This window comes from Agelaius phoeniceus, chromosome 21 (genome assembly GCF_051311805.1).
Source record: "Agelaius phoeniceus isolate bAgePho1 chromosome 21, bAgePho1.hap1, whole genome shotgun sequence".
Lineage (NCBI taxonomy): Eukaryota > Metazoa > Chordata > Aves > Passeriformes > Icteridae > Agelaius > Agelaius phoeniceus.
Window position 1 is genome coordinate 4732982 of NC_135285.1, and position 15834 is coordinate 4748815.

The 15834-nt window shown below is 45.8% G+C and overlaps 1 protein-coding gene across 1 annotated transcript in view; it reads right to left on the minus strand.

Annotated features, from left to right (window-relative positions):
- Positions 1–15834, minus strand: part of BRINP1 (BMP/retinoic acid inducible neural specific 1) — a 94130-nt gene that overhangs the window by 15906 nt on the left and 62390 nt on the right. Inside the window, exons 3-5 of the mRNA XM_054646601.2 lie at positions 14476–14666; positions 6753–6922; positions 5393–5498 (exon numbers count right to left, since the gene is read on the minus strand). Of these exons, the coding sequence (XP_054502576.2) occupies positions 5393–5498; positions 6753–6922; positions 14476–14666 (467 nt within the window). The remainder of the gene's footprint in view (positions 1–5392; positions 5499–6752; positions 6923–14475; positions 14667–15834) is intronic.

Genomic DNA, 15834 nt, shown 5'->3' on the forward strand with positions numbered 1-15834 from the left:
CCCCTCTGCCTGACCCCATTGGCAGCCTCCAGGCAGGGTGAGCTTGGAGCTCCCTCCAGCTGGGAATGTGTTTGTGACACTTGCACAGGGAAGGATTTCCAGCCCAGGGACACTTCTGCATAGATCCTGCTGCCTTTTCTGCATTGCTGTTGTGGACTGGAAGGAGCACACAAAGAGCTGACCAGGGCAGCATCCCTGCAAACACCTCAAAAACTGGCCTGCAGAGGATCATTATTTTGAGGTGCCTTTGGTCTTTTCTGAGATGTGTCTCAACAAGAAGCTCAGATTTTTTCCTGCTGTCTTCAGGAAGTCCTGAAGCTCAGCCTCTTCCAGGGATTGTAATGGTAGGACAAAGGGGAGTGACTTTAAACTGAAAGAGAGTAGGTTTAGATTTGACATTAGGAAGAAATTCTCCCCCTTGAGGGAGATGAGGCCCTGGTAGAGGTGCCCAGAGCAGCTGTGGCTGCCCCTGGATCCCTGGCAGTGCCCAAGGCCAGGATGGACAGGGTTTGGAGCAGCCTGGGACAGTGGGAGGTGTCCCTGCCCATGGCAGGGGTGGGATGGGATGAGCTTTAAGGTCCCTTCTAATCCCATTCTGGAATTCTATGATTTATCTGAAACAACCACTACAGAGGGATGGTCCCTTGCCAAACCCTCACACTGATATTAGTGACCCACCTGCCAGGATCCCAAACTTTCTTTCAGGGTGGAATGAAAGTGGAGTGCTGTTGGAGAGCTGATCCACAAAAGGGACCAGAGAGCCTGAAGGCAGCTGTACTCACTGAGCTTTCAAGCTCACATGAGAGCAGAGCTGGACTTCTTGATGTGCACTGACTCTTCATTCATGGTCCAAGTCCCATGAACACATTTTCCACTCTGCTTCATGGAGGAGCAACCTGCTCTGGCTCTTTGAATATGATCAAATTACCCCAGGCTCTTAAGCTCTCCATAGTTTCTCTTTGAATTTGAACTTGGATAAAGCACAACAAGGTGTTTGGTCCCAGCTACAAATGATCCTGGCTTTGGAGATTTTTTTTTTTTTTTTAATAGGGAATAGGGGTGAAAAAAGCAACTGAAGTTTCAAGGAAAGCACCTCCCATTGCAAGGGAGATCCACTGTGCATTCCAGCACATGCAGAGGTGTGAATACCCTGTAATCTCCAAAATACAACATGTTTTAACACTGCAGTGTTTCACATGGATCCTCTCTTTTTGCCCATAAAACTCATGGTTTCTGAAAAAAAATAACATTTCCAGGAAAATATCCTATTGTAAGAAATAATATAATGTTTAAGGGGCAATCAGACCTCTGTACACTTAGCACCAACTCAACAGAACACTGATATAAATACTTAATTTCATCAGAAAAGCAGTTTTGCTGGAACCCATCCTTTGCCTGAAGCATTTGACAAGAAGCCCACACTCAGGGCTGTGTTTGTACAAGTGACACCCAAACCCAGCCACTCATGGAGCACCAGTGTGCACACTCCAAACACAACCCCTGACTCTAAACAGGCTGCTGGGATTGCAGGTGACTCACATCTTCCAGCCTGCAATTTCCTTGTGGAAGAAAGCAGTGCTTCTGGTTCTGGTTCTGGTTTCTTCCAGAAGAAACCAGAAACTTAACAGCTGAAATTTCTGGTGCTCAACCAGAAATTTCACAGCTGAAATACAGCTGTGCCTATTTCCACAGAAGTATTTTATATATATACATGTAAATATTCACAGATTCCTCATCATCCCCAGACAAGGGCATATCAATTTTTTTCATATCAATTATATACATATCAATTTATTCATTTGAATTTTTTTGCTTTAGTTCTGAGCATCTCTGAACTAAATCAGAGTGATTGTGATCATCTCTGTGTTTGGATATCAACAAGAGATTTTACAAGCTCTGTGCCAGCAGCAACACCTCATCCAGATGATCCTGGCATCCTCTCTTTCATGTGTAGCTCTAGCCCATGCCCAGGGACTCAATATTTCTGGAATTCAGTGGGTTATGGTTGTCAGGAAAGCACAAGTAGCATCAATCTTTTGAGACCACTGCTCTGGGTGCTTCTGTTGCTACCTGTAAAGCAGGAAAGCTGTAATCCCAAGGAATATAACAGCACCACTGAGCAGCTTGTGCTAGCAGGGAAAGCCCTGCTGCCAGCCACAACCCTAATAAAATAATAAAATATCCCAAATGCTGTGCTGTTCTCTAAGAAAGTTATTTGGATATTGCAAACATTAAAAAAAAAAAAATATATATATATATATATGTAGATAGATAGATAGATAGATAGATATATTCAATCTTTCACTGCTGTCTACTGATGAAACAATCTCAAGTCAGCAGCCAAGAAGAGAAGCAATCTGGTCTTAAAAATTGGGATTTTGGACCATCCCCATGGGGAGAATCCCTCAATCCAAGCCAGGGGGCACAAGGAATGGGCTCATCCCCAAGAGCAGCCTCAGGAGCTGATAACAGATGCACAAGGAAAGTTTGCTGCTGACTTGGATATCTTAGATTTTTAGGGAATTTATTGATCAGAGGAGGAATTCTGCCACTTTGTAAAGCATGAAGTTCCTCTTTAAAAATGAAGGGCAGCACAGATTTGGTATAGGTTTATCTTAGATAACTACAGGCAGAATATGAAGTATCTGACAAGGGAACATGTCCTTAATTCACCCAGAAAAACTATTAGAGATAGATGTTTGGCTTTAGACTGTATATAAAAGGCTTCCTGCATTAAAAGAGGTAAATTTTCCCAGCTCTAAATTAGAGCTATTTGAAACATTTTCCACAGAAGAGTTCTCTGTTGAAAATGCAGTTCCATTGAAGCATTTTGTGAGAGCATGTTGACTCCAAAAGCACTTTTCACTTTCTAAATGTATTTTTTCATACTCCCTCATTTCACTGCAGTGAAAAGTTGAAATGTTTTGTGTTGCCATTACTGTTCTTTCCATCTTGGAAAAAGCTTTAATAGTAATTTTAATGTAAATTCTAATGTTATGTTATCATATATGCTATGCAGGTATATAATACATCTCTTTATGTAGTTATAGATGTATAATATATAAGGGTATTTACACATATACGACAATATAATATTAAATATTGAAATTTAATATATTTAATATATTTAATACTATATAAGTATTGCATACAACATGCATTATGTATAGCATAATAATATATGACCATATTTGATGTAGAAAATGACCTAATATGCAACATTTCCTGTTTATTGTTGCACAGTTTGGAACAGCATAGAAGGATTGTACCTCACTGAGATAGTGCTATGCTCCAATATTGACATATACTGTCAGTAACAGTATTGATACAATAAGCCATGCCTCTGAAATTTGGAGTTCCTGAAATTCTTCAAAATGTTGCTTTTTTTTTCTTAGTCAAATTTTCCAATTTCTGGCCAGGGAACCCAAATGCCCCTTTCCCAACAGGTTGCTGTAGAGCTGCTGGTACCCTGCCCTGCATCACCACAGGGATCCTGCTCCAGGGAGTGCTGGGAAAAAGGGGGACATTCTTGACAAACACTGTGTATATATATGTATATAGGTACTCCAGAACATGTCATGCATGCTGGGCCCACAAGGATACTGGTTTATAAATTAGTGATTCTTTTTTGTCCCAGCAACCCCAAGTGCAGCACCAGACACCCTGCACTATCCTCCCCCAAAATCAACCTGCCCAAACCCTACATGGGTTCATGGAATCATTTAGGTTGGAAAAGACCACCATGATCACTGAGTCAGCCTTTGGATAATCACCACCTTGCCAACCAGAGCAGGGCAATCAGTCCCACTTTCCACCCTGTCTCTCCTGAAAGGCACAGCTTTGAAAGCCCAAGTCCCAGGGCTGGGCAGCAGCAAGTTCAGACAGAGAAATTCTCCCTGTCACGAAGAAGCTGCTCTTTTATTGAGCCAGGCTGAGAGCTGGAGTGACACAAAGGCAGGAACATGGATTTCTGTCAGCAGCTCATGCTCGGCTGCTAATCAGATCAGAGGAGACTTGGTCACGATCCATTACCTGCTGCAGCCCTGTGACTAATTTGTAATGAGGCCTCTCAGAGCAGAGGAAGGATCCTGGGTAATTATCCCAAGAACCACACTCCAGATTAGGTAGAAAACTCAGGTGGAGCTGTAAAGGTCACTTTGTTCCATTAGGAAGAGCTCCTGCCTTCCTCCCTTCCCTCGCTGTCTCCTTTGCGTGGGTTCAGCCATGGAGCTCCATGAAACCCACGTGTGGTTGGCCCCCAAGGTTCTCTGTCTGCTCCCATCAGAGACCATAGCCTCATCCCCTCTGTCTCCTAACTTTTCCCTTTTCCTCCACCTCCTTCCCCCTCCCTTGGTTTATCTCCTCTCTTGTAGGATCAGATAACCAATAGCAGTCTATTGATTTACCCACTTGTCTGCCTATAACCCGAGCTGCCTGCTGATTTAGCTGCTTCCCCACTTATCTCATGTGTCATCCTTGGGTTTTCATTACCAGCAGCTATCATCACAGTGTAAAACCCTCTCAAACTGCTTATTGTTAATTAGCTAAGAACCAGAACTCAGTGATTTGGATAATCACTGCCATAGTGAAAACAACCTGCATATTATTTTTAAAGGCAAATAATAACAACAATAATATTATATCCACAACATTACTTGGTAAATGAAACCCAGTTTCTGTGAAACCAAAGATTAAAACAGCACTTGCCAAATTATACTCAAAGCAGAAGATGTAATGTAGCCCATTCATCTGAAAAATTAAAATTTGTGCAAGTACAAGGATTTGAGAAATAAAACCATCTGGGCAAATGAGCAATTAAATCCCACATTTCCTTATTTTGTCAAAAACTTGGGAATAACCTTCATGAATTACATGCCCAGTGAATTTCCTCCTTCTACTGAAGTTGACTTCTTGCTAACCAGCATGTATTTATTTATTAATTCAGCCATGACCTCTATCTGTTGACTTTTGGACTAGCTCCCCATCTGGGACTGAAGCCATGGCTTCTAGCATCCAAATAAAACCTCTGTGACTTTTCCCAAAGATTATGGTCATTAGAGAGCCCCGAAAGCTGATCTGCAAACCTCTTACACAAATCAGCAGTTTGGGAGGGATGGAGAGACGTGGGCAGAATTCTCCTTCTACACTGATGGAAGAGGTCACTTTTTTTTTTAATGTTGGTGTGTGTATCATACACAGAAGTCCATCAAAATTCAGCAGCAGAGAGACACTTCATTGGGGTCAGCCCTAGCTCTGCTCAGCTGAACCTCGTGTGAAGCTGCAGGGAACTTCCAGACACAGCAGAATCACAGCAAAGAGAAGAGGGGGAAAGGCTCAGAAAAAGGGCACTCCTGTCCCATTTCCACCCCCCTCCCTGGTCCCTGGGCCCTACCTTGCAGGTGGAGTTTGCTCTCAGTGCTTTGCAGAAGGACAGAACTCACAGAGTCCAGATTGTCGTAGCTGTTACAGCCCAGGGGGCCGGTCCGAGTTTCTGTTACCTACAGAGGATGCAGAAAAGAGAGAATGTTCCCTTTGACTGCAGCACCACACCTTCCCCAGGCTTTTTAAATCTTTTAATTCAAGGACTCCTTGTCACGGGCTGGTATAAGCCAAAACACATCCTCCCTAATTGGGAAAAAATGCCCCACCCTGCAAGACACTGCTAATGTTTGGTGCAGTCTCAAGCTGAAAAATCAGAAGGAATTGTGGCTGCTTTCTTTAGGGTACCTCAGGTTATTCTGGGCTTGGCAATGGGATCCTGCAGATTGATGTTTCTCACAGAGGATCTCCATTGGAGAACATCAGAAGCCTGTAGAGGAATTATTCCCTGGCTTCTCTTATTGGAAAGCAAGAAACAGAGATGGATTGCCAGCCCACAGTGGTGCCTGGTGCTCCCACAACAGATGTGAACAGCAGCCCTGTGCTGAGGATGGATGGAGGCACAGATGACCTGCAGTGCTGTTGCTGTTGGTTTCCTGCCCTCCTGGAATTCACCACGGGTGATTATCTGCTGTCACTGTTTCAATATCTCAATACAATTTCCCATCCAGAAGGGAACAGCCTCAGCCATGAGACAGCACAGAACAATAACGAGAGCTGAAACCTTTCAGAAATGGCTAACAATGACGACTCCATCCACACCACCTTCCCTGGAGTGAACTCAGCAACAATAAAATCCCTGCCCACTGTAGGATGATTGCTTTCAGAGAAGGCAGCCTTTGCAGAGCCATTTTCCCTGTTTTGTATTCTCTGAGCAGCTTCCCTTCCTTCCTGCTGCAACCCCCAAGCTGTCTCTCAGTCCGTTTCATTCCAGAAGCCTCAGTAATGCCACGCTGAGTTTTTCACCATTTCTTGTAAATTCAGCTGAGAGATGTTTTGCAGCCTTACACCCCCAGGAGACAAACACTCCTAGGTGGCACAGGGCTGTTCATTTCACAGACCTGCCTTTCCCTTCCAACCTCCATCACTGATCTGGGTCCTCTGTCCCTCTCTCCCTTCCAGAAGTCACTGTCACATCTAGTGAAAGCCTCCTGTCCTACACAATCACCACACTGAATGCCCACCTCTTTCCAGACATTGGTGACCCTGGGGAAATCAATTCTTCAATTGAATAAGAGCCAACAACCTAACCCTGGGAATAAAACAACTTGTGCTCAAAGAAGACACCAGACTGGCAAAGCCCTGCCCAAATCCCTAGAGAATCCATACAAGGCAGACAATCTTTTCCCTCTTCCTAAGGCAGGATGTGGTACCTTGATTGCTCCTGTAGAGATCTGGATCTCATGGAGTCTCCTCATGGTGCCATCACGATCTACAAAGTAGGAGGAGGCGAGCTGGTGCAAAGCTTCAACGCTCTGGGTGGCGTTTCCTGACTTTCTGTCGAGGCGGCTTTTGTCCATGTACATGGTCAAGGCCTCCTCTCCTGCAGCAGAGAGAAAAGGAGATTTCAGGCTGCAAGCAGGGAGAAAATGGTGTCATCTACTGCACCTAAAGAAAGAGAAGTCCCACACCTAGAGCACTCTTGGAGGAATCTACCCTTCCTCACCAGCATCATAGGAGGCCATAGAGAAACCTCCTCCTCTATTCAGACAGCAAGGCCGAGTCCACCAGACAAGTAAAGCAGCTCCACTGAATTGAGTAGACAACATTTTGGACATTTTTTAACCAGCAGAGCTTTGCCACAAAGGATTCAGCCTGTCTGTCCCACCTGAAGCACATTCTCCCTGTAGGCAGTGCCTCTGGAATGATGCACACCTGACAGGAGAAGATCTCACTTTGTGCAAGTCTCTGCCTGACCCGACCTCTGGAGGGGATGGATGATGACTGCAAGCAGAACACAGTGTGCAGGTAGGTACAGTGGACAAACAAATGTTACTTGGGCCTCTTCAGCTCCCAGTGGCATTGCAAAAGGGGAGAGGAAAGGGGATGAGTAAAGAGAATTAATCAGAGGAAAAGCAAATAAGTTAATTTGAACAAACCACCCTTGCTGCCTTCTTTCCTCTCCCAGAGTCTCATCCAGGGAATATAAGTAAAGAGTGAAAATACCATACAAGATAAGGGACAAAAGCAGGTGATTTTGAAATGGTAAACTCAGAGAATCTGGGAGAGAAGCAGTTAAGAACTGATAAACATCAGCAGAGACCTGAATGTAACAAAGCAGGTCTGAAAAGGACATGCAGCTGAGAAGGACTATTTACCTAATAATTCAATTTGTGCTGGGTGAGACACATTAAAATCCAGTCCATTCTTAACAAAAGGCTGGCATTGTGAGAAGTCTTAAAAGGTGGAATGACATCCTGCATCCTTAACATGTGAAACTTGGATTTTAATAAATGAAGAGAAGACACAACTACAGGAGGAATGTGCCATTTCTACATAACTCTCTTAATGAGAAGAATGGTGCTTGTTCTGATTTGATAGATGAACCACTGATGAATACACTGCCTCTGGCAGTGATAGCATGGTCCAAAAAATATGTACCACTGCTTTCAAGGCCAAAAAATATTTCACTTTTCATCATCTTTGCATAATTTTTTATGAGAACAAGGAGTTACTTTTCTTTAAAATTCTTACAAGCTAAAACAATTTGATTCATCCAAATTATTTCTTTTATTTCATATATGAAAAAAATAACCCAAAATCCCAGTAAGCCCTCCCTCTCACTTTCCCTGGAAATTTTCCAGCTTTTATCTGAAAGCCAAATGCCTGAAAACAAACCAAAAATATTCTGGTGGAAAATCAAAATATTTTTATTAGATTTCAGTTTTTCAAGCAATAGTTGTGTTGAGTATTCAGCCTTTGGCTTTGAGATGAAAAATTCACTTTTTTTTTTCTTTTTTTGTGGAAAGAAGGTGCTTTTCATCAAAATAATTGATCGGTTGAAATCTTTTAATTAGTTTTGCAGGACCTAAGTGGAGAAGTTAGGCATGTAAAACTTTGTCTTTAATATTTTGTTAAAAATAACAGACTAGCCTTCGACCACTATCAAAGCTGTGGTGGCAACAATGATGGCATTGTTATACCTCTTACAAAAGCACTTTCCCTGGAAAATGACCAGCTTTGATTTCCTTTATCACCATTACCATTTTCATGTGTCGAGCTTGTGAGGAGACCTTGGCAGGGATCAAGGCTCTGCCACATCAGGCTCTGTCCACACAAACAAAGTCAATCCATCTTCCAGAGGATTGAACCCCCTGGATCTGATGAGACACAACAGGTGAACACAGCAAGCAGCCAGCGAGGCACAGGGGATAAATAAAATGTCTGTGATTAATGTGAGGAGCAGTGGTCACTGCACTGACCACTCAATGCATTTTTGAGTTTTGTCCCTTTGTGTTTTTCAGGGGGATTTGAAGGAATTTTGTCATTTTCATGAAGCAACTCGTTTGCCGCTGAAGAGGCTGGATCAGTGGGAAAGTGTATTTTGAGCCAGAAGTTCTGGATCTCTCATGTAACAAAAACATTTAACTGCAAGGAGATGCAGCAGAGAGAAATGAGAAATGTTGTTTCACCACCATTTTGTGAGGCTGTGGCAGGAGAAGGAAGATCTGGGATAATTCTCCCCTCAGCAGTGATGCACAGCCATCAACTCTTCATCAATTGCACCAATAACTGGGGAAAAAAACAATTTTCCTGGGAAAAAACATGCCTTATATTAACAGCCAAGGCACAAAAATCAGGATTTTTTCATTCCAGCCTGGCTCATTTTCACTAGAGGAATGCTGAGGCTGGAATCCTTGGCCAGGGGCAGGCAGGAAGCCTGGGTGGAATCACATCAGGCAGCAGCACTGCTGTCACATCACCAGCAGATCTCCTCTTGGATTTGGTCCCTACACAACATGAACCAGGCACAGAGAAGGAGAAGGGGAAGGGGAAGGGGAAGGGGAAGGGGAAGGGGAAGGGGAAGGGGAAGGGGAAGGAGAAGAGAGGAGAGGAGAGGAGAGGAGAGGAGAGGAGAGGAGAGGAGAGGAGAGGAGAGGAGAGGAGAGGAGAGGAGAGGAGAGGAGAGGAGAGGAGAGGAGAGGAGAGGAGAGGAGAGGAGAGGAGAGGAGAGGAGAGGAGAGGAGAGGAGAGGAGAGGAGAGGAGAGGAGAGGAGAGGAGAGGAGAGGAGAGGAGAGGAGAGGAGAGGAGAGGAGAGAAGAGAAGAGAAGAGAAGAGAAGAGAAGAGAAGAGAAGAGAAGAGAAGAGAAGAGAAGAGAAGAGAAGAGAAGAGAAGAGAAGAGAAGAGAAGAGAAGAGAAGAGAAGAGAAGAGAAGAGAAGAGAAGAGAAGAGAAGAGAAGAGAAGAGAAGAGAAGAATCTGTTCTCTGGAGCAGTGAGGATTAGTGATTTCCCTACAAAGGTTGTCATTTTTTTTCCTCCAAAGGAAGAAAACAGAGAAATCCATGAGTGATGATGCTTTTTCCTGAAGGAGCAGTGCTGTCCCTAGGATTGAGGGGTGCTGAACAGGGACACTGCTGCTGCAAACCTATTCTGTGCAGCTCTGTGCAGAGCTGGAAAAGCACAGCATCCCCATGGAGGGGTCACATGGGAAAGCAACTCTTGGATCAAGAGAGGTTAACAGAATTTTCCTGCATTATTAAGTCTTAATTTCTCCTTTAATTAAGTGAATGATATGTTCAAAGTTGTTTTTCCTTGAGGGATTTTCCTGAAAATTGGCTCTCAGCTCTGTGTGCTCCATCCCAGAGCATGGATGCCCTCAAAGTGACCCTTCACCAGTGCCTTTGTCACAAGCAGGCTGGAGCAGAGCTGGGTTTTCACTGGCTGCTCTGCAGGTTTGAAAGGCACCAGAGCTGTTCCTCCTGTGTCCAGGTGTGAAAACTGCAGCGTTCAGGTGCTGCTCCCTGTCCCACCCTCCTGGGGCCCGAGCAGCAGCTGGCATTTCAAAGCCAGCCCAGTTCCTGTGTGTTTGTCACTCTCTGCCACCTCCTGAGACACCAGGCTGAGCCACAAGCAGCCATAACCCAGGGCAGAACTGCCTGCAGCTCTGCTGGAGAGACACCAGCTCCTGGGAGAGCCAGGTCATGGCTGCTTTAATGTCCCAGAGCTCTTGTTTAGCCCCCAGACTGAGATTGGAACGTGTCCTCCGTGCATAATGCATGCCCAGCTCTATCTACATTTTCCCTGCCATTGCCAAGATAAATCCTCTTTTTCTCCCCACCATGCTCAGGGCTGGTGGGGTGTTTAGTGCTCCCCTCCAACACCAGTTCTCATTATGAGTCTCTGCATATTTAAAGTTGTTGTGTTGTAAAATCAGGGGAAGAAACAAGCCCCTGTGAATAATTTACAACCTCAGCCAGGCAAAATTAAAAATATATTTTACCATCAAAGGTCTTTCTTATTTTGAATTTTCATGGATGTGAGTGGCAAGAAAAAGAGGAATGTCAATGGGAAAAAAGTAAACCAGCAAAAAAAAAAATATAAAAATCTCTACTTGGCTGTCTTGGGCTCTGTAAAACATGGTCTTGAAAAGTGAATTCCTCAATAAAAAGCAGTTTATCTTTACCTAGACTTCATTAAGGCCTGAAGAAAGCAGTCACTTATGCTCTTCAATGCTTGGAAACCTCCTTTGCCTCACATCTCTTGCTGATGGAATGGACTTGTTTGGGTGCCTGGACTGGAAGAGCAGCCCAAGGATCTTTGAAGGACATCACCACACCAGAGGCCACTGGACTTCTGGGGAACTGTGCCAATTTAGCTACCTACCTAATTTGTGCATGAATCATATGCTCACATCTAATCTCATCCCAGTGTCTGCACAATGCTCTGGGAACAGACAGATGGCCAGAAATTCCTCAAAGTTCACTACAAACACAGCAATGTGGCAAGGCTGGAGGTGAGGCACGTTAGAAAAAGCAACAACCACAAATTTTGAAGTAAAATTGAGCCTTTACCACTGCAGAATCTTTCTCACAGGTAGTTGTTCTTGGAAGAAAAGCATTTAAATGAAAGAAAGGCACACCCCAAAGGGGGAAGAGAGCCATGAAAATAATACAGGGTGGAAAAAAAGAACCAGGAGTAAACATCAATAGGAGCTGCTGATTTTCACCCCTCCAAATGCTCCTGAAGCACCACCAGCAGCGCCTGCTCAGGAGTTCATGGCCCTACAGGGCTCTCTCTGATGTCATCCCTGACACATTCTGTGCACACACAGACCTCTCTGCAGCCCTTGCATACACATTTTGAATTTTACTGAACTGCTGTTTTTCCAGAAGTCTGCTCCATGTTAATGCATTCAGCCTTCCGGCCATCTCTTCCCCTCTGTTCACGCTCCCTGCCCAACTCCTTGAACTCCCTTTTCCTGGAGCTCTTTAAAATTCCTCCAGTTCCAGCAAGAAAGGATGTTTTCCCCCCACCCCTGCATTTGTTTTCATCCTGTGAAAAAGAGGGATGAGCAGGTTCTGTTGTGAAGCTGAGGGCAGTGGTGCAGGGCTGGCAGGACAGTGGCCCAGCTGAGGGATGGGTTTCTCCTGACACACACATGGTCAGAGCAGCACAGGGGCAGCTCCCACCTCACACTCTGAATTCATTGGCAAAGGCTCTTTGGGAGGGTGTGATGGTGTTCACAGGGGTCTGAGGATGAGGGAAGAGAGGAGGATCTGACTCCATGTTTCAGAAGGTTTGATTTATTATTTTATGATATATATTACATTGAAACTATACTAAAAGAATAGAAGAAAGGATTTCATCAGTAGGCTAGCTAAGAATAGAATAGAAAAAGAATGATAAAAAAAACTTCTGTCTCAGACAGAGAGTCTGAGCCAGCTGGACTGTGATTGGCCATTAATTAGAAACAACCCCATGAGACCAATCCCAGATGCACCTGTTGCATTCCACAGCAGCAGATAACCATTGGTTACATTTTGTTCCTGAGGCCTCTCAGCTTCTCAGGAGGAAAAATCCTAAGGGAAGGATTTTCCATAAAAGATGTCTGTGACAGGAGGGGGAGCTGCAGCCTGGCCTGTGCCCCCACTGCTTTCAGAGTCACAGGGTGGTTCAGACTGGAAAGGACCATGCTGGGGTATTTGGTCCAGCCTCCCTGCTCTACAGGCTCATCCCAGAGCACATGGCACAGGACTGCATCCAGCTGGTTCTGGAATTTCTTCTGTGAGGAGCCTCCATACCCTCTCTGGGCAATTTGTTCCAATGTTCCCAAGAAATTCTTCCTCACGTTCAGCTGGAATTTCCAGGCTATCACTTTCTGCCTGTCCTTTTTGTCCTTGTGGCTGGCACCACCAAGATGAGCCTGATCCATGCTCAAGGCACCCCCCTTTAGATCATTATTAATGAGGTGTCCTCTCAGTCATCTCTTCTGGAGACTGAACAGCCCAGCTCCCTCAGCTTTTCCTCACAACAGGGAAAACCAGCCTGTCACCCTGGGTTTTTTAAGATTTTCTAAGCCTTCTGATGTTTACATTCTTGCGATGAACTTTCTCACGCACTTTCTGTAAATAACTCATTGTTTTGCATTCTTTTATAGAGGAGAAATTGGATGGGCTTTGGTTTGTGCAGTGTCATTGGAGAGGTGGCACTGTCACCCTCCAACCCACTGTCACTTTTGGAAATCTATAAATGTTGGAGTCAGAAATTAAATTTCCCTCTTTTTTACCTCAGAGAGTCCAGTGTCCACGTTATTTCATGTCCTGGAGCAACAGATGCCCTGCTCCCCTCACCTCTGCCACAGCCCCTGCTCTGCCAAACTGGACACACTTCCAGCACTGCCCAGTGCCTTCACCACCCTGTTGTGTTGTGATTTCATGGTTAACCCCAGAACCTCACATCCCTCCCCTGATGATTCCCTCCCAGGTGTGTCAGTCACCTCTCCTTTCCCCTCCCAGCACTGTCTGTCAGTCCTGGCATTCCAGAAGGGCCTCAGTGATTGGCAGATCCAAAGGATGCCCTCTACCCCTGGGGGCATTGGGGCCATCCAGGTGTCCTTTGTCCCTTTGTCCCTCCCCTCCTGTCCCTGCTTGGTGGCTCCCTGCCCCTTCCCTGCCCCTCTCCCCGGGGTTAAAGGAGCAGCAGCCACGGGCTCAGGGAGCTCTGTTGGAGCTGGTGCTGCATTCAGAGGCCTGGGGGCCAGAATAAAGCTCTGGATCCAAACCCTCCATCAGAACCAACTCCTTTCCTTCACCATCCCCTTAAAGCTTCTCTGCCAGAGGGAAACCTGAGGAGCAGCCCCTGTTATGGGGGGAAGCTCCATCCCAGCACCACCAGAGCTCCTGCAGGCCTGGACTTGTCTGCAGTGCCCAGCTGCAGCACCCAGCCAGGCAAAAGTGTCTGTGGGGTGAAACACCACACACCCAGGCAGGCAAAAGTGTCTGTGGGGTGAAACACCACACACCCAGGCAGCCTAAAGTGTCTGTGGGGTGAAACACCACACACCCAGGCAGCCCAAAGTGTCTGTGGGGTGAAACACCACACACCCAGGCAGCCTAAAGTGTCTGTGGGGTGAAACACCACACACCCAGCCAGCCAAAAGTGTCTGTGGGTGAAACACCACACACCCAGGCAGCCACGAGTGTCTGTGGGGTGAAACACCACACACCCAGCAGCCAAAAGTGTCTGTGGGTGAAACACCACACACCCAGGCAGCCAAAAGTGTCTGTGGGGTGAAAACACCACACACCCAGCCGGCCTAAAGTGTCTGTGGGGTGAAACACCACACACCCAGCAGCCAAAAGTGTCTGTGGGGTGAAACACCACACACCCAGGCAGCCAAAAGTGTCTGTGGGGTGAAATACCACACACCCAGGTGGCCAAAAGTGTCTGTGGGGTGAAACACCACACACCCAGGTAGCCAAAAGTGTCTGTGGGGTGAAACACCACACACCCAGGCGTCCTAAAGTGTCCCTGGGGTGAAACACCACTATTTGGTTCAGGAGCAAGGGCCAGACAAGCTCAGGCAGGTCCCATCCAGCTCTATTGGTAAATATTCCAGTACCACCCCCCAGAGCCAGCCCAGGTGCCACCTACCTCCCAGGGTGGCAGAGATGAGGAGGTGGGTGCCGTACTTTTTGATGATGGTGTCAATGAACTGCTGCGTGGTGGGTCTCCTGCCCAGCAGGCGGATGCTCCTCTGGAACTCGGGCATCAGGGGCAGCGGGTTGTGGAGCAGGTCCCTCCTCTCGATGGCTGTGTTCCTCACCTTCCAACGGGCAAACTCCCTGTGCCACAACACAGGAAAACACAACAGGGGTGAGGCTCCCAGTCTGGAGGGGCAGGGGGAGTCGGCAGGGGTAGGAGAGGAGGATGGAGAAGGGGCCAGTGCTGTTGGACACCCCCCATGTGGATTCACACATGAGGTCACGAGGCTGGACAGAGGGGATGGGGAGGAGAAGAGGAAAAGTGAGACATTACTGCACAATAACCATATGCTACAAGGGTCAGGCTGGTGAGGAGGCACCCTTGGAGACATCAGAGGTGTCTGTCAGAGAGCTGGACTGCCCGAAAATAAAAGCAAGCTGGTTCCTTCACCTTCCCACACTTTGGGGTCTTTCACTCCTCCATAAAGCAGCAAAGTCTGGTGTCTGTCAGCAAATGGTCTCAACCACAGATCTAGCCCAAACTGATCATTGCTAAATCTCTAATGCCCACAAGCCTTCCTAGCGCACTTTTGCAAAGCAAAGCTGAAGAAAATACATTTTCTCCAAACATCTTCATCTTTCAGCACCGTAAGTATGGCAAAAGAGAATTTTGGAAAACAATTTTTGAGATAAACAATGTAAAAGGATGGATTCAGATATAGGCAGAGTCCAGGATGAAAGTGGAGGTTTTGTTCATGTTTTAGGAAAAAAAACCCAAAGTGATTCTCAAATCCATGCTTTTAAACTGAGAGCAACTGGGAAAAAAATAAAGTTAATGTTTGCAAAAGCAGTTCTTTATTGCAGGCATCCATTTTAAAACAACACAGAGGGAAATGCCTAGAGAAAAGCTTGCACACCTGCAATCTAAAAATCAGGCCTCTGAAACATCACCAGCTGAGCACCTGAAAAATGTGAAACCTATTAATGTCTTTCAAAAAATATTGAGCAAAGCCTTCCTTAAAGGAGAGGATGTTATTTATACCCATTCTCCTACAATGCACCTGCTCTATCTTCAGCTATCTCCCAGACCATCAGCTCACAGGCTTCTCTGTCACTTTTAATCCACACATTCCTGTAACTTGGGTTTAAGACAAATATTTTATTTAGATTATAGGTGTTGTGGTTTAATCCCAGCTGGCAGCTCAGCCCCACAGAGCCACTCACTCCTCCTAGAGAGGAGGAGAGTCAGAAGGGTGAGAGAACTCATGACTTGAGATAAACAGTTCAGCAGATAAAGCAAAAGCTGCAC